We start from the raw sequence: 25873 nt of genomic DNA, 5'->3' as shown, positions 1-25873 counted from the left end.
TTAGATGAAAGTTAGATTAGATATAGGTCTATAGTTGGCCAGAATTTCTGAATCAAGATCAGACTTCTTAAGTAAAGGTTTAATTACAGCAACCTTAAAGCTCTGTGGTACATAACCATCCATTAAAGACAAATTAAGTAGATCCAAAATGTGGACATTAATTAGGGGAAATACCTCTTTAAACAGTCTGGTTGGGATGGGATCTAGCAGACATGTGGATGGTTTGGATGAGGTTATTATTTTTGACAGTTCAGAGAGCTCAACAGGACAAAAACTGTCCAAACATAAATCAGGCTCTAGTGACATTTTTAAAGTTGCCTCATTTGACAGGAGACTAGATATAGTAGAGGGAAAAATGGTTTGAATTTTCTCTCTAATTGAAATAATTTAATTTATAAAGAATCTCACAAAGTCATCACTACTTATAGTTGTAGGGATACATGGTTCAACAGAAATTAGACTTTTAATTAGTCTAGCAATAGTACTAAACAGAAACCTAGGGTTATTTTTATTCTCCTCTATTAAAGATGAGCAATATAAAGTTCTAGCTTTACGGAGAGCTTTTTTATATCTTTTAAAATCTTTTAAACCCATATGTTAATCATAATACAATTTAGTTGGTAAAACAAAGATGTACAATTTTAAAAATAAAAAGAAAGAAATATAATTAAATTTTTGATTGTTGAAACAGATCTAAAAAAGTTAGGACAACAAAAAGTCCTGATGCATGCTCAATAATCCAGGTAGAAAAATCCAAAAAAAGTTCAATCTGGTCCTCTGGACATTCAAAAAAAACAAAGCCAAAAAATATAGAAACGTTTCATCTCTCATCCGAGAGACTTCCTCAGTCTGATGTGCTGTATTCAGCTCAGTCTCTTAAATAGCACCTTCTCAGAGTGGATCAACCAGTTTGCTGCTGACAACCAAAACCAGCTGATCACATGCTCAAGAAGGACCATCAGCCTAACAATGGATCATTAGCACACTGATGGCTGTTGACTATTCTTGACCATGTGAGCAGCTGGTTTTGGTTGTCAGCAGCAAACTGGTTGATCCACTCTGAGAAGGTGCTATTTAAGAGACTGAGCTGAATGCTTCACCTCAGACTGAGGAAGTCTCTCGGATGAGAGACGAAACGTTTCTTTTTTTTTTTTTGCTTTGTTTTGTTTTTTGTTTTTTTGAATGTTCAGAGGACCAGATTGAACTTTTTTGGACAAGAAAAAGGCTGTAAAAGTATATGGACCAAGCTGGAGGAGCATTTTCTAACTGATTAGATCATTCGGTGTTGGTGGTTCATCCATGAAGTCATGCCCCCCACCCCCACCCCCCGGTCCGGTTCTTTACTTCTTAACTGAGCAGTCTGAGAAGCTCGTCTGTCTTCAAGCCAGTGTCCAGTCACCTGTTGTTTCCCAACGTACAGTTATGTTTACCCTCATCTCCACAGATCAGTGTTGGTTTGATAGTGAGGCAGCAGCTACGCTTGGATTAAACCCACTTAAAATGAGGGAGGGGAGTGTGGAACTTAACATTTCATGTCTATACTAACTTTTCATTGTCTAACTAAGAAATAAAACACAAATGAATAAACTACAGCTTTTTGCTGAGAGTGGTAACATGTTATAATCCATCCATCCATCCATCCATTTTCTTTACCCGTTTATTCCATTTTGGGTCACGGGGGTCGCTGGTGCCCATGTCCAGCAATCACTGTGCGAGGGGCGGGGTACACCCTGGACGGGTCGCAAGTCCATCACAGGGCCACATAGAGACAAACGAGACAAACAACCATTCACTCTCTCACTCACACCTAGGGACAATTTAGAGTTACCAATCAGCCTAACATGCATGTTTTTGGTCTGTGGGAGGAAACCGGAGTACCCGGAGAAAACCCACGCATGCACGGAGAGAACATGCAAACTCCACCCAGAAAGGCTCCTGGACCGGGGTTTGAACCAGGAACCTGTTCGCTGAGAGGCAGCAGCTCTACCAGTTGCGCCACCGTGCTGCCCACATGTTATAATGTTGAGCAAAAATCCAAGTTAGTTCCCACACTTAAAAAGATGGTGGTGCAGCTTGTCAATAAACCAGGTGTCTGTGGTGATAATGCATGAACAGATCACCAGCTTTAAGAAAAATGAAGCCTGATCAAAAGTTCTCCTCAGCAACATAAGGACTGAACTCCTGCTTTAAATCTAGCTAAACATGATAATGTGTAATCAAAAGTGTTTTACTGTTTTGATAATGTGTAACCAAACTGTTTTACTAATAATCAACACATAATCAACTAATGAAAGTGTTAATCTTTAAGACATTGTATAATCTTATGAAGGATTGTGTGATTCACTTTTGCTTGTGAAATGGTAAAGTTGAAGAGGCCTCAGTAACAGTGAACATGTCTGAGCATGCCCACCTAAGAACATGTCTGGGCCTGCCTCGAGCAGTAGGAGGAAAACAAGGAGTCAGAGGGTTCAAACACAACTCATCTCATGATGACGCATCTTTGAGCAAAACAAGTTCTGGAAAGTACCGAGAAAACCGGTCTGAACCGGTTGAGGTGCAAAACAGCAGAGAAGTTACTGGAAAAGAGATGATGTAATTTTCCATAACCCCTCCTTAAGAGGAGGAGGGATGAATGAGTCTTTAAATACAGATTGAACAGAATAAAACTTGGTCAATGCGGAGTCGAAGCTGAACTGAAGAGCCGAGCAGAGGGGATTACAGGCGATGGACAAGCTCATCGGATCAGAGGGAGCCCAAAAAGGAGTTGGATTTTACCAGTTTTGAGACGATGATGGGAGTTAATTCTTTTCTTCACTAACATGGGATTGGATTTAAGCTTTCTTTCGTCAACACTCAAACTGGATGAGTTTCCCACTTCTATTAATCGCTTGACCTGGGCCCGTCCAAAAACTCTGATCCTCTAATTTGGAATAGCTGTACTTGCCTTCGAGGTTGGCCTGTATCTCTCTCCTAGAGAACAGGAAATTTGCCCTTACCCCCACAAGTGTCCCACTAAGGGTCACTCCAAAATCATGGTAAGCGGACGACCTCATTCTTACTCTGCTCTAATTAAATTGTTTCAACAAATTGGAAGAACAGCATACAGAATAAATTTGGGAGTACTGAATTGGTTACTGGTGAGAATTGCTCGAAGGTGTTTCTGGTTCATGAGGGAGTTGAGGGAGAACATCTTTTGGCTTGAGTTGTGAAAGGTTTATGTGAAAGCAGTATCTGTAAACCCTCAAGGGCTCTTGAGGTTTAGAGTTCCACAGATAGTAGTCATCGCCTTGTTTAGGGAAGAAAGTGTATCCTATGTACTCATGAAAATTTAATCATTATAAAATTGTGCCTGTTGCTGTACCCCTGCGCAAATTATTGATTAAAAGCAAAGCAAAACGTACAAATCTGGACTATTATTTCATTCTTATCAACTAAATACATGGTAATGCTTGGTTCACTTAAAAAAACATCAATAAAGGAGGTTTTGACAGGTTTATTAGCTACAGAATAACAAACACCCTTGTGCCCATTTCCAGGGCCCTAAAAATTACCAGAACAGTTAACAATTGCAACGCTAGAGTGAGAGGTGAGCGGCCACAACGCGAGTTTCTCTGGACCAGAAGATCCATTCCCTGCTGCTTGGAGGTTCGAGGTAACAGAGTGAGATTAGGGTGTGACTCACGGATTAAAGGTCGTTAATATTCTGGATGAATCACCTCGCCGCAGCCTTAATGAGGCTACTTTAGACAGCTACAGGTAATACCACGGCGCTGAAGTAAGCTTCTGGACCCCTTGGTGGAGAGGCTGCAAGCAAAGGTGCTTATCGCTACATCCAGTGGTTACCTTTGCTCATCGGAAAGCAGACATGGCACCCCAGATGGGACCCACACGGTCCCAGAAGTGAAGACGTGCTACAGAAGACTGATAAGCGTCGATAGAGCAGCTTTAGACAGTAAGGAGCTGTTGGTGACTGGGAGACCCCCCAGTTAGTACCCCCAATAGATCACTAGAGGCTAGTGAGGAGGGGTAGAAGGCTTACGAGGGTTACTGACCATAATCCAGAATCGTAGGTAAGCAGCTAGTCTGTCCTAGTCCAAAACGTTAGGATAAAGTCTGGAGATTTTGAGGGCCGACAAACTTGACCCGACAAGAAAAGACATAACGATGGCCTCAGGAGAGGCATCTACGAGTGTAGAGCCAGACAGACCCGAGCCGGCTCAGGAGAGCCAAGAAGAACAGAAGCCAGTAGAAGGAAAGACAGATGGCCAAAAGATAATGGTACAAAGTACAGGAGGAAAACCAGTAGGAGTAACCAGGGTGGAAGTCATCCTATATGGAAAAGGGTATCATACCTGGAATCCAGCAGTGAAGGGAATACTAAGAGAAAGTAATCCCCAGCTAGATGGAAAAGTTCTGGAGGAAGGACTGGAAAAATTTATAAGAGAAAAAGGAAAGTTTTGCTGTACGCAAGCCCGGAAGGGAGTCCAAACAGTGGTGGTAAGAGACCCAGGCGAAGCAAAATCAAAAAAAGAAGTAAAAAAAATGGTTACAATGGTGGGTGCAACAGATAGAGGCACGAAAAGAGACGACAATAGTGACAATAATTAGCCCCTCAATCGAGTATGACCCCATAGTAAAGATGATATCCAAAGTGACAGGATTAGATGGGTACATTACAAACCCTCTATGCAGGGCAACAGCAAAATATAAAGAGTGTGAAGAAGAATTGGCAAGAATGAGGGAGTACAGAAAAGAGAGAAAATCACAGATGGATCCTGAAAGTGAGCACAGCTCCGTTGTACAAACCCCCGAAGCATCGGAGAATGAAGAAGACCAAAGCGAACCAGAGGACGTGGTCTTAAAGAATATACCCCCCCTCAATATTAAAAGGGAAGGAGAAAACCCAGGAGGCACGAGGCTAAAGCAGGGAGTTTACCCTCCAGCCTCTCATCACCCCCCCACGTTCGTGAGCTCCACTCCAAACCTGAGTGCGTACAGAGAAACTCCCAAATACCATTCTGATACAGACGAGGAAACCAGAGCAGAGCAACTGAGATTATTAGCAAGTATGATCAAAAAGGAAAACGAACCTGAAGAAAGTAATAATGAGGGCACAGGGTGCAAAGACTATCTTAAACAGGTTGACAAGAACTTAGACCTGCTCGCCCAAAGCATAGTGGACAGGATGGGGAGGCTCGAAACCACTGAAACCGGGTGGGCAGAAAGGGGGTTACGAGGAATGCGAGAGCAGAGACAGACAGAACCACTAAAAAACCAGCCGATTAAACAAGAGAATCCTAAACAGAACCCCTCAGGAGAAACCCCAAAAACTTATGGGAAAAAGAAGGCTAAAGAAAAACACTTAAAACCAGAACCTGAGTCAGATTACAGTCAAGAGGAAGGGGAAAAAGAAAATTTTCAAAAAGAACCAAAAACGAAAATCAGGCAAACAGCAGGGCTCAAACAGGTTCTAGAACCACTCCCGAAAGAGACTCAATGTGTGAAGTTTCAGAATGGTACCCGAGTATACCAAGTGATAGGGACACCATGGTCTATAGAGGCAGATGCGTTACTGGTGTTTACAAATCATAAATACAAAATCCATAACTCAACCTACAGAAAAGCTTTAAAGAAAGTAGCCGGTAGGGAGTACCAAGCTGAAATAAAACAACTCACTGGTGGACCACATAGCAAAGAGCCAAACACAAGAATGACCAGTGGAGCTGATGCTCCGTACTATGCGATAATACACATCCCAATTCGAAGCTATAAAGAAGCAACCGATGAGACCAGGTATCTCAAGGAAATGTTAGAAGCTCTGCAGAAAGGAGTGTTCCGAGCCATAGAGTTCGGCTTCAGACGCATAGTGATAGGAATAGATGGGCTCCGGTCCCATCATTTGCAGTGGGAGAAGGCTGAGAGAATAGCGGTCAATTCAATGACGTACCTGGCCAAAGACATGCCAGCGGAAGCCCACTTAAAAGAAATGATTATAGTGACCCCCACTCATCTAGATGAAGATCGGAAATCCAGGGTTGTGGCCGCAATGACAAAACAAGAAGAAAGACCAATCAGAGAACCCCTAAAGTTAGGGAAAGAAGACACAGAAAAATCATCGACACCGGGATCATCACTGGGAGCCAAGAAAAGTGAAGACCCATTGAAGATCAGTCCCCAGGGGTCGAAAATGTCCCTGACCTCACCCTCGGAAAATGACCTGATAAGTTCAACCACAAGACGACGCAGAAGCGGAGCTGACTCACGAGAAGGACAGCCAAAAAGTGAAACATTCACAAAAATACAACCCCTAAACATAGAGAGTGAGGAGGATGACGACGAGAGCTCTCAGGAAGAACCAGATGCAGACCCGAGTCAGGAAGAAACCGATGACGAAGGTAGTGCCAGTCTAGAATCAATAGCAGGCCAATACGACGGTCCAGTTAAGCCATTAAGAATAGGACAAAGAAAAGGACAAAAGAAAGGAGTGGAAATACTGGACGTACATAGAGTATCAGAAAGGTTAGCCAGGGACTTGAGTTGGGGCCCGGTGCAGGCGAGTGAACTTACATCCCTGAAGCTGGCCAAAATCACTATGACATTCCACCAGTATGGGCAGACAGGTCAGAAGAGACAGTGGAACTGACTGTTAAAGCTACTTTGGGAGAGTGGGCCAACATTTTAATGATGCCCTCATACCCCACCTTAGCAGCCCACAAACCCTTAACTAGTAAATTTAGGACCACGTACCTAGGAATTGTACATGATGTGATGCTAAGAAGAATGAAAAAGACGGCCTACAAGTATGCCCAAGAAACAGAGAAGAAATTGCGAGATGAAATATCGGCCGATGAGGAAGATGATACATACCCGGCCGAGACAAGCCCACCGTATCAAATGCCTGAATCAACCCATGAGCCCAGGCAGGCTAGACAAAACCAAGCCCCAGGCCCAGAAACTGACAGTTATTGTGAGTACAAAAAGCTGAAAACCTTAGTGAGAGAAAAACAACCCCAGGAAACCACCGAAGAATACATCAAAGATGTGTGGCCCATGGTAGTTAGCTCCACTGAGTGTGATGCAGCAAAAAAGTTGTGGCTAGGTAATGTCACCACAAACCCAATGAGCAAAGGGGAATCAGCTCAAAGCCAGTATGAGAAACTAGTCCTAGAAGACATGGACGATGAAGACTCTCACATTCAGCGAGCAAGGATGCGCATGGATCAAGGCCAACGCCTCACCCCAGTTTGGTATCAACTTAAACAAGTAATTCCCCCTAAAAGGTATGTTAAAGCCTTAAGGATAGTATCCAAGGGTAGAAGGGGAGAGCTCACCTTTGCTAGAATGCCTCATGAAACTAATGACGCCCAGATAGACCAGGCAGTAAAATCGTATGACCTAGAGCAGCTGTTCTGGGAAGAAAAGAAGAAAAGTGAGAGCAGGCAAAGCCAAAAACCACCAAAGCCGACACAAAAGGCCCCTCAACAGCCACAATACAGCGAACAGTTCCCGAGACAGCAAGGGACACAGTACAGGGAGAGACCACCGAGGCAGTCAGAACCTCAATATAGGGACCAACAACCAAAACGATTTTCAGCTCCAGCTTCAAACTCCACACCACAGAAAGGAGGTAAATACCTACCCCCGGAAGAATATGCAAAACTGACCCCAGAAGAAAAAAGAGCCCTCCATGAATCCCGTGAGAAAGGGAGTGGAGGGCCAGCTAAATAATGGCAGAAAGGTTGCGGGTCACTCTGGAAGATGCCTATTGGGAGGGGGACGAAATCTACACTAAAGTAGAGGGAGAACCTTACATAATAGATTCCGGAGCTGAGGTGTCTATGACCCGCAGGAACCTAAAAACAGTAGGACACCTGACAGTTCAGTTAGCAAACGGAAAAATTGAAACAATGCCTTACGGGTTATGGCAAGGAATTGTGTGGATAAAAGGGCCTTATAACCTTATGACAATTACAGATCTGAAAGAACTAAAGAAACCAAAAAAGAACCGAAGAGCCTTAAACAGAAGGTTAGAGAAATTAAAATCTAGGCTGGTAAAAATAGGGTTCACACACAAACAAGGTGAGTCCGAAGACTGGTATAAACCTGTAAATATCCCTGAAGTGACAAAGCAAAAAATAGATGAGAGTGACTTCTCCCCGGCTGGGAAAGAGAAGTTAAAACAAATACTAGAGAAAGCCTCAATAGCCAGATTTAAAAATGATTGCGGGGATCTAGGCCCAAAGTTTGTGCATATAATCGAAGGAGGAGTTCACCCACCTGTGAGACAATATCCTCTAAATCCCGGAGCAGTTGAAGAAATGAACAAAATTGTGAAAGAATTAGGAGCGTTAGGAATTATTAGGGAAGAAACAAACCCCATAACTAACAGCCCAATCCAAGCAGTTAAGAAACCCGAATCAGCAGGAGGAGGGTGGCGACCAGTGATTAATTTTAAAGCCCTTAACAGGCGAACAGTGGCCAACAGAGCGAGCCTAATCAACCCGCAGGGCACCCTAAAAACTCTACAAGTGAAAAAGTACAAATCTTGCATCGATTTAGCAAATGGATTTTTCTCTCTTAGGCTGGCAAAACAATCACAGGGAAAGACAGCTTTTACCCACCAGGGGAAAAGTTATGTTTGGCAGCGGCTACCACAGGGATATAAAAACTCTCCTAATGTATTTCAGTCAGTCGTGATGGACGTGCTCAAGGACTTAGGCGCCACAATTTACATCGATGATGTGTTTATCGCAGATGACACAGAGGAAGAGCACCTGGAGAGGTTAGCTAAAGTGGTGCAGCGAGTCACAGAGGCAGGATTGAAACTGAATTTGAAAAAATGCCAGCTTGGACAGTTCCAAGTTAATTATTTAGGGTTTCAAGTGACAGCAGACCTAGGACTCTCAGAAGGGTATAGGGAGAAACTCGAACAAATTCAGCCTCCTGAGTCAGAGAACGACCTGCAGAAGATCTTAGGGCTGTGTAATTATGTGAGAGATCATGTCCCTAACTATCAGAGATATGCCAAACCACTGTATGCCTGCCTAAAGAAAAAAGAGAATGACAGTCAAAATAGCAAAAAATCATGGGTCTGGACAGCAGAAAACCAACAGAACTTAGAAGAACTTAGGAAAAAGATTCAGGAAGCAGTAAGGCTAGAACCAAGAAGCCTAATGACAAAACTCATAGCTGAAGTCAGCTGCGACAGTGATGATGCCATGATAGCCGTGAAGAACGAAAACGGTGGATTAGTTACTCTATGGAGTTACACCTTGACCTCAGTAGAGAAAAAGTTTCCTCAGGAAGAAAAAGAGCTAGCAGTGCTTGCTAGATACTGGGGGACATTAAAAGATTTGGCCCAGGGGCAGCCTATTAGAGTAGTGACACAAAGCCAAGTGCACAAGTATCTCAGAAAAGGGACAATAGAAAGTACCAAAGCTACTAACACAAGGTGGGGTAGATGGGAAGATATTCTATTAGACCCCGATTTGGAGATAGGCCCTGCACAGCCAGTGAGTAAAAAAGCAGCCAAAGAAGTGCCCGAAGAACCGAAGCAGCACGACTGGACTCTCTACACAGATGGATCCAAAAAAGGGTCAGATCAGGTAGCACACTGGGGATTTATCCTCAAATATCAGGGGAACGAGTGCTGCCGTAGAAGGGGGAGAGTACAGGGTAGTGCACAAACAGGCGAAGTTACGGCAGTACTCGAAGGGCTGCTAGAATTAACTCACAAGAGAATAAGAACAGCTAAAATAGTGACAGACAGCCACTATTGTGCACAAGCTCTAAATGAGGATTTAGCTATCTGGGAAGAAAATGGATTTGAAAGTGCGAAGGGCAAAGTGGTAGCTCACCATGACTTGTGGAAGAAAATAGCTGAGATCAGGCTAAATCTGAAGTTAGAAGTAGAGCACCAGAAAGCCCACACTAGAGAGGGAAAATACTGGCAAGGCAACGAAGAAGTTGACCGCTATGTACAGCAGAGAAAAATAGTCTTTGTCGGGATCGAGGAGTGGGACAGAACCTCCGAAGGTCGGAGGGTCCCAGAGAAGTACGTGGAGCAGGTTGTACGGAGCGTGCATGAGGGTCTAGGTCATGCAGGCGTACAACCCACACGTAAGGAGTTGGAGTGTCAGGAGCTCAGGATCCCGTTGAAACAGGTCCGCAAGGTGTTGCAAAACTGTGATGTATGTGGTCAATACAACGCAGGAAGGCGAGGGCACCGAGTGGATGGACAGACCATCAAGAGTACCACGCCATGGGGTTCAGTATGCATGGATGTAGCTGGACCTATGGGAGTTACAGGCAAGAAGGGAGAGAAATACCTTCTAGTGCTGGTAGACTCGATGTCAGGGTACGTGGTGGTGAAACCAGCTAGAAAAGCTAATGGCAACAGTGTTGTTAGTATGCTGGAACAAGTCTGTGGGTCGTTAGGAGTTCCAAAAGAGTTGAGAACCGATAATGGGACACACTTCCGCAATGCACAGGTGGATCACTGGTGTCAGACTTTTGGGGTCATGCGCGTTTATTCGCCTCCTTACACACCTCAAGCCAATGGAGTAGCAGAAAGAACCATAGGTTTAGTCAAAAATTGGATAGCTAAAAATGCTAATACCAAAGAATGGAGTACTAAAACTGTGGAGATAGGTCAGGCCTTGAATGACAGGAGAAGAGCTGGTAGACCCTCCCCCTCAGAAGAGCTCAACCAACGATGGTTTAGCACGCCTGAAGTTGGGCGGAGCTCTGAGGATAAAGAGGAACAGTCAGACTCTGAGGCCCCATTCAGGGTAGGACAAAAGGTGTGGGTCAGAGCACAGGATCACCCATCAGCAGTTGCAGTGAAGCCCAAATATAACACCACAGACAGAGTGAGAAAAGTGTTAGATAAAAACACAGTTGAGCTAGAGAAGAAAGGGATCCAAGGAATAGAGCAACTGAAGCCAGTTCCTAGCTAGTTGAAACCAGAAACCAGAGTATGGCCACAGAACCAAGCACCATGCTCCCCTATATTAGACTGGCCACTATATGCGGGGGAGTGATACTAAGAAGAACAGTCTCAGGGCTTTGGACGGGTAGGGCCTTGAGCACATTGGAATATGCAAAGAAAGGATACCTGTCAAAAGAAGGAGAAACCTTCAGGTGGAGCTTGCAGGAGAACAATTGTACGCTCTGCCTGAAACCAAGTGGATTACCCCTTCTCTGGGAAGGACCAGGGACGGAGAAGCCCATCAAGCCTAAAACAAACAAGATGGACGCACGTCAGCTGCAGATAAAACCTGTAAAGGTAATGGACGCATTCATTTGTGGAGAATGCAGGATTACCACATTACCTCGAGCAACTATCATCACACAATGGGATATAAGCGGCAAAGGCCCACAAGACTGTGCATGCGAGTGGGATGGCACCGAAGTAAAATACTGTTCAGCCTGTGATACACAAATGGAGGAAGGCCAACTGCTGCACTCTGAGAGGGCAATGGGCTGGCAAGTAAGGAGGTATCACAGTCCCCTCAAATCTTTCAAGGCTCAACTTGATGAGGAGGAAACCAGGACCTTGGAAGGATCCCTGACCGAACAGCAGTATGACCAAGAACTCGTCTACAGCTCTCTAAAAGTAACACCTTCAGCCCCACTACTATATCCAGAACTAGGAGAACTAAATGAAAGAAAAGAGAAGCAGCAGCACAGGAAGAAGTTAAATCCCGGAGAATTGCTCGAGCAGGCTGTACAACGAGCCTGGCCTTATGATTCTTCGAGGGGTAAGAAACGGAATGCCCCCCTCGGTACTCAGCAGTTTCCCTTAGTTTTTAGAGTACTTCGAAACCAAACAAGCGCAGGGAGCAAAAAAGAAGAGGCAGGTATGTTACCTGACGAAGAAACCGGCGAGGCTGGACAGAGAGGCTGGACAGGGCCCTGGGAATTAACAACATGGGCTCAGCTGATTACGGAGGTAATTATGAACCAGGAAGTCCCCCTGGTGCCCCTGCCAGACGTCCCCCGAGAGACCGGAACCAGACATAATAACTTGTACTATTATACTACCAGTCTGGATGGATGGGCCAGGCATGAAGCTAAACCCATGCAGAAAACCGTCAAATTCTTGGTAACCCCTGAAGCTTGGGAAAGGAACGGAGTGCTTCAGATCCCCGGAACTGCTGCACAGAGGGCAGGAACGCCCACAAAGCCCGACTCCACCCAGAGGGTTAAAGTTTCCGTGCAGATGGTCATTGCACCATACCAGGGAGTGTACTCGGTGGGAGCTGCAGTACACCCGATCCAGGAAGAAGGAACGTGCCTGGTGGGAGCCACAGCCAACCCAATTAAGGAATACAAAAACTGCTCGGAGGAGCCAGTAGCAAACAGAACTGAGAAAAAAGGACTGAAAAGTTGGGCCAAGAAAGCGTTCCAAGGAAAATGGAAGCATGCGGACAAGAAAGCGCGCAAGTAGGAAAGAACAAGGGGTCGTTGGCTTCTTGGTTGGGGGCAAGAAAAAAAAAAGGTAAAGAACCCCTAAGAAAAACAATAAAAAACCCAAGCCACATCTGGAAAAAAATAGGGCATGTAAAACAAGTCAGGCCTATTGAAACATGTCGTGTTAAAACCAGTGCAATAGCAGCCTTACCAACATGGAAATATAAAGTAAATGCCTTTAATACTCAGAGTAGCCATACAACTGAAGAAGAAGTGCAGAATATGTTGTTTCAAGCACCCGGAACTGAGACATATAAACCGGCCCTGCTTGTAAGAGGCCAAGTGGTGGAATTAGACAGACCAAAGAAGGACTTTTCAAACTTCCTGGCAAAAACAAAAAAATATTATAATTCACATCTGCAAACATTTAGAGAAGCAGATCTCACTAGAGCTAGCCACAGAGTCCCTGGCCTAACCCTGTTAAGTGATAACTTAAAATTCCCATATAACCCTAGTCCGATGGGAACACCATGGATCTTTAATATGGTCCAAATGGAAATAAAGAATAAATCAGTTACACTCAAGTGGGGCCCAAACTATGAAGAACCTCACCAAACAGAATACTGCGAGATCTCGCTGGGAGGACTAATAATCTGGGCTACGAGCCCAACGCTGAGAACAAAAATCAACAAGAGAATAGCGGAACCAGAACGGGTGGTAATTGAAAATACCCAGTTGCCCCTGAAAATGTTGTATGATCGAGTCCAAACTCCACTTGACAGGTGGGGTTCACACCCCACACGAGCGGCTAACAGAATAAAAGTATCTTACAGAGGACACCCGCTGATCAGCCTGACAACAGCGCTGACAGAGATGGGAGAAGCCTACGACCAACATAAGGCCGCAAGAGAGGAGCTGGTGGAGCGAGTAATGGGAGAAGCAATGGAGAGATATGGTGATTGGGATGAAATGATTAGCTATCTTGGCGATCAGCTTGAGCCAACGGAGGGACCCCTAGGAGAACCCTCTGAGTGGTCAGTCAGGCAATGGAAGTGGGTGTGGCGAGGATTAAGACCAGACTTACACCACCCCTCACCGCTCAGTATAGAACTTTATAAAGGGCGAGTAACGAATAGAGATCACAGAGGACCTGGACCCGAGCAGCCCACGCATCCGATCTACCAGAAGACAAGATACCCTAAGCGAGCATGTCTAATCGCACCTTCACCAGGGGCCCCGTACGTGAGAAAGATATTATAGACTCAAAACGCCTTAGCACTAGAGTAGCCAACATTTTGATCCAGTGCAAACAAACTGGCTCAAAGATACCAGCCTTAGAAACTACGAATGGCATAGTATGGCTCGACAAACCAGAATTCGACCTCCCCAATTATAATAACCACTCGACAGACTATTTCTACTCAAACCGCCAGTATAAAAGATGGCCTCCCCTGGAGGACCCCCAAAAGGAACAGCGTTCGGAGGAAATACATCTCCCCAGATTGTCCGTGGGGACGTATCCCCAACCTTGTCCACCAACATCTCCATGGATATTCAACGTGGTATACCTGACCCTATGGGGAAAAGAAATGAAGTTCAGATGGGGACCTAATTACCACGAACCGTATCAAAGCCGCTTTTTCGAAGTGTCGATAGGAGGCATAATGATCTGGAGCACAAGCCCACAAATGGTGGAAGCCATAACAAGAAGAATGGAAAACCCAAATCGGTACGTAATTGAAAATCAACACCTGCCTATAAGAATTGAAAGACAGCGAATGCTTGAGTCGGATCGCATACTCTGGCCTTGGACAGAAGGTGGTTATGCAGTACAAGTCCTATATCAAGAAAGCCTCTTAATAATGCAAATAGAAACATTAGCGAATGTGTACAGGCCAGACTCCCCTATGGACATGGAACATGGCCCAGTCATGACTCCATATCTACCCAAACGCAAAATCAAATGTTGGCAGGTAAGACAATGGAAATGGGTGTGGAAAGGACTACAACCAGGGCTGCCACACCCTTCTCCTATATACCTGGAACTCCTTAAAGGACGAGTAACGACAGCCCGCCGACACTCAGAGCCGAGACATCGAGGACGAAGGAGCAAGGGCCCCTCTCGAAATGATTCACATGAGAAACAGAAACTCCAACGGTGATAATCCAAGTAGCGATGAAAGCGATGATGAAGCGACCCCAAACCGACCTATGGACCGTCAAAGGATTACGATTTTGGATAAAGCAACCTGCCTGCGAACCCTGCTGCGGGGACTCGTAGTGTTGATAGGCTTAGCAATGTTGTTGGTTATCTTATACCAAGCCGGAGTCAGACCCTGGAGCCTGACACATGTGGCAGTTGCCCATGGAAAATCAAAATATGCAGATATGAACTGTTGGGATATCGCTACACAGAATATTTCCTTGCCATGGAATCCGGCAAAGAACACCCAGAACCAAATAGCAGCTTGGAATAAAGTAAAGAAAGAGGGTCATCAGGCCTGGATGAACAGACTGAAAGTCACGGCAGGATGGAGTGCGGCTTTAATAGCCGGAAACCTAACAGTAGCAGACCATTCCACCGAACCAGAATCTGACGGACCCAATTGGGTCGTCACAAATCTAATAATACTACCAGAGAAAAGAGTAATCGGAATAGCAATTTTGAAAGATCAGATCAAACGATCAACAAGATGTAATGGGGGGTCCGTCCTGGGGCTGTATCCAGAGTGGCACTGCGATTGGATATGTCGACCGTTGATTGGATTAAAGCATCAAGGCTACTGGGACCGTGAAGTAATTCTTCCGGCCCCACCTAAAAACGACAGCTGCCAGGCGATTCTCCCTCGTCGGGAGTTCTGGGGCGACATCCACTTAGATTGTGACCGGATCCCCCCTCTCATTCGAAGGAATCACACAGGTAAAAACCTGAATTCGACCAATAATAAGGTAATCCACACAATACGATATGAAAGAACGCTCAAAAAAAATGCTACAGACTGGGGATCTAACAGGCGCCCTACACCGCCTCCCCATGCCACGGTTAAGGTCAAAACGAAGCAGGTATATCAGTACCAAACAACAGAAATAAATGGGATAAAAATGATTGCCAGACCTGACCTGAAAGAGCAATGTATAGAGAAAATGAATAAGCTACCATCTTGTTGTTGGAACCGATATTCTGAATGCCAAACTCAAAATTATCTACCCATAACTCCAGTACAGAATCAGCGTTATTATTACTGGAGTTGGGCAGCCATATTCCACCCACATAATGCCTGGCATGAGAACTGGTTGAATGCGACATTACCATGGGTCTGGATTGCGTCTGGGCTGACTCACTTCGAAGGTGACTTCGTGGAGGGGTATGCCAGGACTCATGAGGGCCTCATGGGACCATATTATACAGACATGTATATACAGAAACTACCAAAACCAGATGAGCTTCTCAATGCACCTAAGGGCGATTTTGACAAAATAGACAAATGTGTAGCCGAGCGAATTTTTCTTAGTCTTAACAACTCGGTGTGGCAGAGTAGTGGAGCGTCGCCTAGATGTAGATTTTGGGAGACAGAGGTCGCCGTTATGTCCACATGGCGATATGACTGCACAGAATTACGTAGACAACAAACGGCTAAAATCTTGCTCCAAGCATGGCATGAATATCATCAACGCGATGACTCTAGAACATGGTGGGGGTTTCAGGAAGAAGAAATAAGAGAATGGGTAGCCCCATGTTTGCAACTTTCAAATAACTACTGGATTAAGTATCAGTATTTGGCCACGGTCTATTCTAAAGAGCAAGACATATGGGCCAGTGCCCTGTATAGACCGGATAGGTATGTTAGTCCCAGACCATGGCACATGACTTGTGATAAGGCAAAAACACAATGCGTCATTACATTAGCTCGAAGGCCTTGTGGTACGATACCAGGATGGGAAAGCTACTGTAAGAGTTATTATGGGTCTGAATACACCTTGCACGCAGCGAAAGTAGTGTGGAAAAAATATAGCGGCAAGTGGAGAAGATCAGTACCTGAGGGTACCTGCGTAGATAAGATGTTAGGATATCAGCTTCACGCCAGAAAACATGTTCAAGGAGTAATAGTTCCCTTTGTCTCAGATTCAATGATAGCTTTGGTAGAAGGCCACGCAGTAAGACGCAGCCTGTGCTTAGGCGATGAGATAGATGGCTATGAGTGGGTAGGCCCGAATAAAATCTACTCGAATCTCACATGCCAGTATCCAGAGGAAAACTGGAAGAAATGTGGCACACAGGAAGATGAACACACTTGCGCATGGTATGAAACCGTTAGTTACACCGTTGGCCGAAAGGTCACAGAGGTGGTGAAAGGCGTAGGTGAAGTAATCAAAGAGGGTGGAGAAACGGTAGAAGGATGGATAGTTGGTATCTTCCTCAAAATATGGCCTTATTTGTTAGGCGTAGTCGGGATGATAGCTGTTGCCTTATTAGGTAAAGTATTCTTACGAGAGTGCCTCAGAGCTGGATGCCGCCCATGGAGGAGGAGCTATAGGCCACCCCCACCAGAGTAGGGTGCGGCTCAGCCTTAAATTAGATAAACAGGGAAGCGGCTTCACTCTTACCCCGGGAGCAGTAAAGAGCAAGGATCAGGACAGAAGCAATTCAAAAATCTCTATGGACAATCAAGACGACTGCGTGTCTTATACTCCAACCACAGATGTGAGTATTATAGATTGGGAGACACAAACTACGATGACCCCCAATCTTACCATTTTGTCAGAATGTCCAGCCTATTTTAATGGGAGCAATATAGAATACTTTTTAACAATGGTTGCATGGATGTGCTACTGCCACACAGGAGACTGGAGTAAGGAAAGGTTGATAAGATTTCCAGTAGCGGTTCAGACGTACGCTAGAGTGATAGTATCCCATGTGATACTCAGACGACCTGAGATATCGCCTCATTTCTTTGTTACCTATCTGTTAGGAAGAATCAAACTCACCTACCTGCAGAAGATTATAATTTCAGCATGGCTAATAGAAGATTCCATAGTGATTAGCCTTGAGTGTGCGGCAGCACTTACTCCTGTGCCAATACCAGTCACAAGCTGTGGAGGTACCACCGGGAGAATTGTAGCAACCATAGTCGAAGGGACAGTGGCCGTAACGGTGTTGGCAAATTTGCTGTACCAGATAGTATCCTTGCAACCACAAAACAGACGTAAATGGACCAAAAAGTTGGCCATCTTAATTGGATGGAGTCTGGTCTGGGGAATTTGTGCAATAGCCTATTGGGCCAGCCTCTGCACCACAATGCCTATAGTGGTGTGGATGATGACCTATGCCGCTATCTTTAAGCCGAGACCTGATCCAGCTCCCCCTGCACCGGAAGGGAGCGAAGGCCGCAGAATCTCAGGAGGATGATGAGACAAGCCAATCTAACGAGATAATAACAGAAGTAATCAAATAACCAACAACAGCTTTACCCCTCCCCGCTTTTGCTAACTTTTATTAAACTTTGAAAGATTGATTTAGTGTTTAAATATTATTTTTCTCTCTTTTTATGATTGATTTTATTTTTGAATTCTGTAAACTCGAGGTATCATCGGTCTGGTAAATGCTCAATGGATAGCTGACGGCCTGTATAGGCCCAGCAATACGAAGTTGAGTGTTTCAGAGACACGATGGGGACCGAGAGTGGAAGCAGACCTTGATTTCATTGTTATTATTTTGCCATGTTATGTTACATGTACTCTCTTTATAGAAAGCATAAGGAGCAGAATGCAGATGCTGTTCTACATCCTGACCACAGCGACAGTCTACAGCAACTGGGCGTTCGCTTTCACAGCTCCGGACAAACTCGTAGTAACAACAAATACCGGAGAGATCATCCTCTGCCACTGTGAGGAGAAAGTGTACGACCACCAGCAGATCCAGAGGATTAGAGTAACCCTTTGTGGTGACGTATGCAAAATCCAAAAAATAGAAACTGCAGGGCAGGATAAATATATTAGCGTTACATATAGGGAATACGGCATCTCAAATACCTCAGGATTACTGTTACCTGGGTACTGTGATTGGAAAACAGTGATCACAACCCAACAATTAAACCAATTGGAAGAGTGGGAGAAATTCATTACCCGCACCTATTGTGGGATAGCCAGACGACAGGGCAGAACCACCCTTTATCGGTTTAAGAAAACCTCACTCTAAGAAATAAATAAAGGAAAGGCCCCAACAGTCAAAATGCAGGTTCAGCGCCCCAAAAATTTATTAGCAATAGGACCTCAAACGGTCTGCTGTTATTGCCTTTTGGGGTTGGAAGATACCCGATTTCTATGGGCCGTGGGTCCAACCTGGTGGTGCCAGGGCTGCCACTCTAAAGTTATAATCGCGACTGGAGTACATGGTATTTTGGTCTCTGATGAGCCCGCCAGCCTTCCCCGGGTGTCTGCAGACAAGTGCTGGGAGCTAGAGAGCACCTGCAAGATCATCTGGACCTCGGCTGAGGGCTCTGAACCTTATATGCCTAGTACAGCTATCCCTCTAGGAGCCACATATTACCCAGTAATTGTGAAACTCTGGGAAAACACAAATAGAACCACCAGACATGTAGCCTACCATTTGGCCACAGGGTTGCCCTTGGTTCACGGCCCCTCGTTTAGGGTCACCCAAGAGCCCCAAGGGCTTATGCCCCAACCTATCATGGTCATTTTAACGCCAGGGTTAACAAATAGCCCTCCCGTAGTCTCCGTGCCCATGGTGGCTAGGGAAGAAGGTAGACGAGACAGTATTAGTGTCCCTATAACCCAAACCGAGATAGCCAGTCAGCTCCAGGAACCAACTAATGGCCCACCTGACCTTTTACCAACTACATCCCATAATGAAACCGAGCCCATGGAGGTGGAGATATCCCCTGGAAGGTCGACTGCACTTCCATTAGATCATAACGATCTCAGTCTCCTGGAAAACTACCTGGATGACTTTGACAGGTATTTAAGTAGCGAGGCGAGCCGATCCGGTCCTCTGAGTACCGATGGCACGGCCCTCACTGACCCAACCAGCCCATCTGATTCTGAGCCTCCGATCTTAACACCGGAAGGCTTGACCCATTCAGAAACTGCTGAATCTGAAGGGTTACAGGTCGCCCCTATGCGGCTGAAACAGCTTCGTCAGATGCCCATTTTAGTTGCCACGACCCCACAAATTAGGAGGCAGGTCATAATAGAAAACATTACTCCTGTAGGTTCACCCCTTGTTGAGATCCCGCCGACCCTTCAGTCTTCTAGATCGGCTGACCTAACGGAGATCGACCCAGCAAGTCAATCCGCTGTCCCGGCCCAGGAGGTCAGGGTACCCAGGAAGCGAGCGGCGCCAGATGATCAGGCGGAGCAATCCACTTCGAACGCAGACCTGGACAACATGACGGTGGTTCACTCCTGGGAGGGAGAACAGGAGGGCTAGGTTACAGCGAACCTGGTGCCAAAGAGGAGAAAGATCCGACTTCAAGAAGGGGGTGTCAATAAACCAGGTGTCTGTGGTGATAATGCATGAACAGACCACCAGCTTTAAGAAAAATGAAGCCTGATCAAAAGTTCTCCTCAGCAACATAAGGACTGAACTCCTGCTTTAAATCTAGCTAAACATGATGATGTGTAATCAAAAGTGTTTTACTGTTTTGATAATGTGTAACCAAACTGTTTTACTAATAATCAACACATAATCAACTAATGAAAGTGTTAATCTTTAAGACATTGTATAATCTTATGAAGGATTGTGTGATTCACTTTTGCTTGTGAAATGGTAAAGTTGAAGAGGCCTCAGTAACAGTGAACATGTCTGAGCATGCCCACCTAAGAACATGTCTGGGCCTGCCTTGAGCAGTAGGAGGAAAACAAGGAGTCAGAGGGTTCAAACACAACTCATCTCATGATGATGCATCTTTGAGCAAAACAAGTTCTGGAAAGTACCGAGAAAACCGGTCTGAACCGGTTGAGGTGCAAAACAGCAGAGAAGTTACTGGAAAAGAGATGATGTAATTTTCCATAACCCCTCCTTAAGAGGAGGAGGGATGAATGAGTCTTTAAATACAGATTGAACAGAATAAAACTTGGTCAATGCGGAGTCGAAGCTGAACTGAAGAGCCGAGCAGAGGGGATTACAGGCGATGGACAAGCTCATCGGATCAGAGGGAGCCCAAAAAGGAGTTGGATTTTACCAGTTTTGAGACGATGATGGGAGTTAATTCTTTTCTTCACTAACATGGGATTGGATTTAAGCTTTCTTTCGTCAACACTCAAACTGGATGAGTTTCCCACTTCTATTAATCGCTTGACCTGGGCCCGTCCAAAAACTCTGATCCTCTAATTTGGAATAGCTGTACTTGCCTTCGAGGTTGGCCTGTATCTCTCTCCTAGAGAACAGGAAATTTGCCCTTACCCTCACAAGTGTCCCACTAAGGGTCACTCCAAAATCATGGTAAGCGGACGACCTCATTCTTACTCTGCTCTAATTAAATTGTTTCAACAAATTGGAAGAACAGCATACAGAATAAATTTGGGAGTACTGAATTGGTTACTGGTGAGAATTGCTCGAAGGTGTTTCTGGTTCATGAGGGAGTTGAGGGAGAACATCTTTTGGCTTGAGTTGTGAAAGGTTTATGTGAAGGCAGCATCTGTAAACCCTCAAGGGCTCTTGAGGTTTAGAGTTCCACAGATAGTAGTCATCGCCTTGTTTAGGGAAGAAAGTGTATCCTATGTACTCATGAAAATTTAATCATTATAAAATTGTGCCTGTTGCTGTACCCCTGCGCAAATTATTGATTAAAAGCAAAGCAAAACGTACAAATCTGGACTATTATTTCATTCTTATCAACTAAATACATGGTAATGCTTGGTTCACTTAAAAAACATCAATAAAGGAGGTTTTGACAGGTTTATTAGCTACAGAATAACAAACACCCTTGTGCCCATTTCCAGGGCCCTAAAAATTACCAGAACAGTTAACAATTGCAACGCTAGAGTGAGAGGTGAGCGGCCACAACGCGAGTTTCTCTGGACCAGAAGATCCATTCCCTGCTGCTTGGAGGTTCGAGGTAACAGAGTGAGATTAGGGTGTGACTCACGGATTAAAGGTCGTTAATATTCTGGATGAATCACCTCGCCGCAGCCTTAATGAGGTTACTTTAGACAGCTACAGGTAATACCATGGCGCTGAAGTCAGCTTCCGGACCCCTTGGTGGAGAGGCTGCAAGCAAAGGTGCTTATCGCTACATCCAGTGGTTACCTTTGCTCATCGGAAAGCAGACAAGCTGCTTCATGAGCTCATGTCTAATGTTCATTTTAAGGTCTAAACAAAATTAGTCAGACTGCTATTTCTCAAAATCTTAGTTTAAAACTGGCAAGAAAGGTGGGGGGAGTTCTGCAGTTCTTCCAGAACTGGTCAGTGGTTCAAGTATTTATGGTTAATTCCCTGGAATCAGAAGAACTCATTCTTTGTAACATTTAGGATCAAGTCTGAAATGACTCCTTTTTGTTCAGCTGTACGTTTTGGCCGGATCCCTAAGCGAGAGAAACAGCGCATGCTGCTGGAGATGCAGAGTGCCATGAACACAATGATGAACAACAGCCAGCTGCAGGATCATCTGCACCACGACCAGGAGCTGTCCATCAACGTTGCACCGCCAACCAGTGCTGCCAAGCCTACTTGTGGGGACACCAGCCCCACCCCTTCATCTTCATCACACTCCAGTTCTAACCCAGACCCTTCCGGGTCCATGGACACCAGCTCTAGCTCGGCCTCTCCCAGCGTTTCAGAAAGCAGCGAGGAGGAGGTGATTGGCTCTGTGACCAGAGTCCATCAGGAGACCTTCATGTACAACCAGGAGCAGAGCAGGCTGCTGGCTGGGACAGCACCAAGCGCCTTGAGTTGCACCTTGATAAAAACCAGCACCAGTCAAGAGGAGCGTGATGCCAGGAACCACCAAAACAACTCTGGAACAATAGTGGGTCAAAACCTGCCCTTCAAACTAGACCATGCTCCCCAGCAGGAGGACGTCATCTCCAGACAGTGGGCATTCAGACTGTCCCAAAGCACCGCTGCCAGCCACAGCCCAGCATACGTCCATGGTGCCAGAGGAGCCTACAGCCAGCCTGTGTGCAGGGGAGGCAGCAGGACGTATCTGGTAAGACACTGTTACCATACAGCACATGTCGGGTCTAAAGGAGGGGTGACGTCTCTCTCTTGATGGGATGTTTCCTTTCAGGTTTGTCCAATGAACACGTCTCCTCACGTGGATCTTCATAAGTCTGGACCTGAGGTGTGGGAGGAGTTTTCCCACAGCTTCACACCCGCCGTCAGGGAGGTGGTGGAATTTGCCAAGAAGATCCCAGGCTTCAGAGACCTGTCGCAGCATGACCAGGTCAGCTTGCTGATGGCCGGCACCTTTGAGGTAATTCCTCTTTCCTCCAGATGTGGGATCTTTAGTCTGAGGATCAAGGTGTAAAGGTCTGGGTGCTCTGATGTCCTGCAGGTATTGGTTGTTTGCTTTGCTTCACTGTTTAACACGAAGGAGCGCACCGTCACATTCCTTGGGGGGGAACAAGTACAGTGTGGACGCACTGAAGGCGATGGGCTCCGGTGATCTCCTCAACTCTGTGTTGGACTTCACTGAAAAGTTGATGAACCTGGGCCTTAATGAAGAGGAGATGAGTCTCTTCACTGCTGTGGTTCTTGTCTCTGCTGGTGGGTGGTGAGCTGACTGCTGCCTAGGCCTGTCGCCATAAACAATAAATCAATCGCATGATAAATGAAAATTATCAACCTCCTTTTCATTTATCGACTTTATCGTTTGTTTCTTCGTGTCTCTCTCTTTCGACTGAAGACACTGGATGACAAAAGGCTCAACTCCGGTGCTCTTCTCTGACCCCTCCCTTTCTCTTTTCTCTTTAAAATCTGTTTTAAACATTCCAAATCGTGTTTGTGGATCACTAAAAGCAGCTAAACTACGAGCTAACAGGCCGACTCTTGTCGAAGCTCCAAGATTCACAGTTAAAACCCGTGCCTTCATGTAAAAAGTTGTTTTTCTCTGCAAAAAGAAGCTGAGAACTTGTTTACTGATTTTTTTTTATTTATTAAAAGCTTTGTATGAAAAATGCTATGCTAAAGAGCTCAAACCACACAGAGCGTCCGCCATTTTGAGAACCAGAGAGCGACAGTCCATGTCACGTCAAGGGGCCTCCCTCCCATTTTTCTTAAAGAGACACACTGCTCGCTCCCTCACTATCCATAATTATTGTCAAATTTCAAACATTATTATCGTTTATCACAATAATTTCTGACACAATCACCCAGAAAATTTGTTATCGTGACAGGCCTACTGCTGCTTTCATCAAATGTATTCTGAATTTATTAAGAGCTGTTCTGGTGTCATCTCTGTTTTCAATTTGTGGTTTGAGTTTGTACTCTCAGCATTCATAACATGTGATCTCCCTGTTTGGTTTGTGAACATCATCAGAACAGCAGGATCTGAAATGGATATGATGTTTTTCTCTGATCTATAAAGAGCTGCAGTTTCTGCTGTGAGAATACAGTTGTTATAGTTTAAGATCAAATGGTGTGATTGAAAAAATCTTTGGCATTTGAGTTAAAGTCAACATCAGTCATTGCCAAAAATAAACCAGTCTGTGTCCAGTCCACGCACCAAACCCTAATTTGAAATGAAGTGTATGTATAGCTCTTTTATCTGTTTACGACAGAGTCCTGTAAATGTGTTGACCTACAATAAATCAGCATGAACATAGAAACATTTCAAGTTCAAAGATTGTATTAATAGGGGAGGGCAACACACAATATCTCAAAAAACAACATAATGTCACTTTTAGCCACATGTTAATGTCTAAAATAATTATTACAAGTACCAGTTTACTGCTGGTTGGTAAACTTGTCATTTTTGGAAAATGGGAAGCAAAAAAAAAAAAACTCTTGAGTAATGAAACAATATTCTGATTGTTTCTAAAAACGCAAACTGAACACAACTTTGTAGAGTTTTGTAAAGTTCACCAGTTCTAAATGAAAAGTGCAAAATTAAAAAAGCCAGTATCTGTGGTGTGACTGCTGGAGACTGGTTGGTGACTCAGAAATGTGAGAAAATAGTTTAACTCTCACCGAACTTGAGTTTTTGTGTCGGAGCCACCAATTCATTCATTCATCCTTTATTTCTACAGGTTAGTGTCACTGATCCTCGAGGACTCATTTACAAGAGAGACCTGATTTAACGAACACAGATGAGGTACAGACAACAGACAATCATATAAAAACATATAAAATGAAAAGTAAATAGAAGAAATTATATAAAAAAACAAAACAGAAACTAAAAACAGGAACATGTCTGCGTTGGTTTTTGCCATGAACTTAGCAGTTGTTTGGCTGTGGCTGAGTGGTTAGAGCAGTCATCCTCCAATGCAAGAGTTGGGGGTTTGAATCCACCAGCAGTCACATGCTGAAGTGTCCCTGGGCAAGACACTGAACCTCTCATAGCCTCTGATGTGTGTCCCATCAGTGTATGAATGTGATAAATCACTGATTAGTCTCTTTAGAATTATTTGTTCAATTATCTCTGTATAGATCTAGTATAGAGCTGTATGAATGGGTCAATGAGGACACAGATTGTTGTAAAGAGCTTTGAGTATCTGGATCAGATAGAAAGGCTCTGTATAAGTATAGTCCATTTACCATGTTCAGTCCATTTAGGTCCTACATTGTACCCATCTTGGCAGCCACCCCCAGGTTTGATTTAATCTGCTGGAGTACACTGTACACATGAAGGTGAGAAAAGTTCAACAGCCGTCCTGTTGGACTTCAGTCCAGTGTGGTACTGACACCTGGGAGGAAACGCACAAGTGTTGAGGCAGCCATGATCTGAACTGTGTGCTGACTCATCAGAAACTGCAGATAGTGGAGTTCTTGTGTTTTTCTGTGCACAGATCGCTCTGGAATCGAGAATGCGAACTCTGTGGAGGCACTGCAGGAAATGCTGATCCGTGCCCTGCGCAGCCTCATCACTCGGAACCACCCGAACGAGTCGGCCGTCTTCACCAAGCTGCTGCTCAAGCTGCCTGACCTGCGCTCACTCAACAACTTGCACTCTGAACAGCTGCTGGCCTTCAAAGTCCATTCCTGAACTTCTCTCCCTCCCAGCCTGTTAGACTGTACTGTGTGCAGGTGGATGTTGTACTGTAAAATGTGTGAGGGTCAGTGACACACACTGATTCACCTGTTGTGTTTGTTTCTGCACAAAGTTTACAAGCACTTTCTTGTCCTGTGACTGGGATTCTTGCATTCATGCTGCAATATGTGACTCATTCATTCAATTTAAATGTCATTAGCAGTGAATCTTTAAAATGCTGGTTTTTGTTCCCAGTGACTTTCCCAGCTCTGGAACAGGACAAGCAAACATGGAGCGTAACAATGCCGAAT

The 25873-nt window shown here is 44.9% G+C and overlaps 1 protein-coding gene across 1 annotated transcript in view; it reads left to right on the top strand.

Moving 5' to 3' along the window:
- Positions 1–25577, top strand: part of nr1d2b (nuclear receptor subfamily 1, group D, member 2b) — a 69573-nt gene extending 43996 nt beyond the window's left edge. The window contains 5 exon segments of the mRNA XM_037693625.1: positions 21937–22580; positions 22662–22847; positions 22929–22985; positions 22987–23140; positions 25381–25577. Of these exon segments, the coding sequence (XP_037549553.1) occupies positions 21937–22580; positions 22662–22847; positions 22929–22985; positions 22987–23140; positions 25381–25577 (1238 nt within the window).
- Positions 25578–25873: the final 296 nt, after the last annotated feature.

This window comes from Nematolebias whitei, chromosome 19 (genome assembly GCF_014905685.2).
Source record: "Nematolebias whitei isolate Nwh7 chromosome 19, NemWhi1, whole genome shotgun sequence".
Taxonomy (NCBI): Eukaryota; Metazoa; Chordata; class Actinopteri; order Cyprinodontiformes; family Rivulidae; genus Nematolebias; species Nematolebias whitei.
The sequence above is the reverse complement of the archived record's forward strand: the minus strand, read 5'-3'. Positions and strand labels throughout refer to the sequence as shown.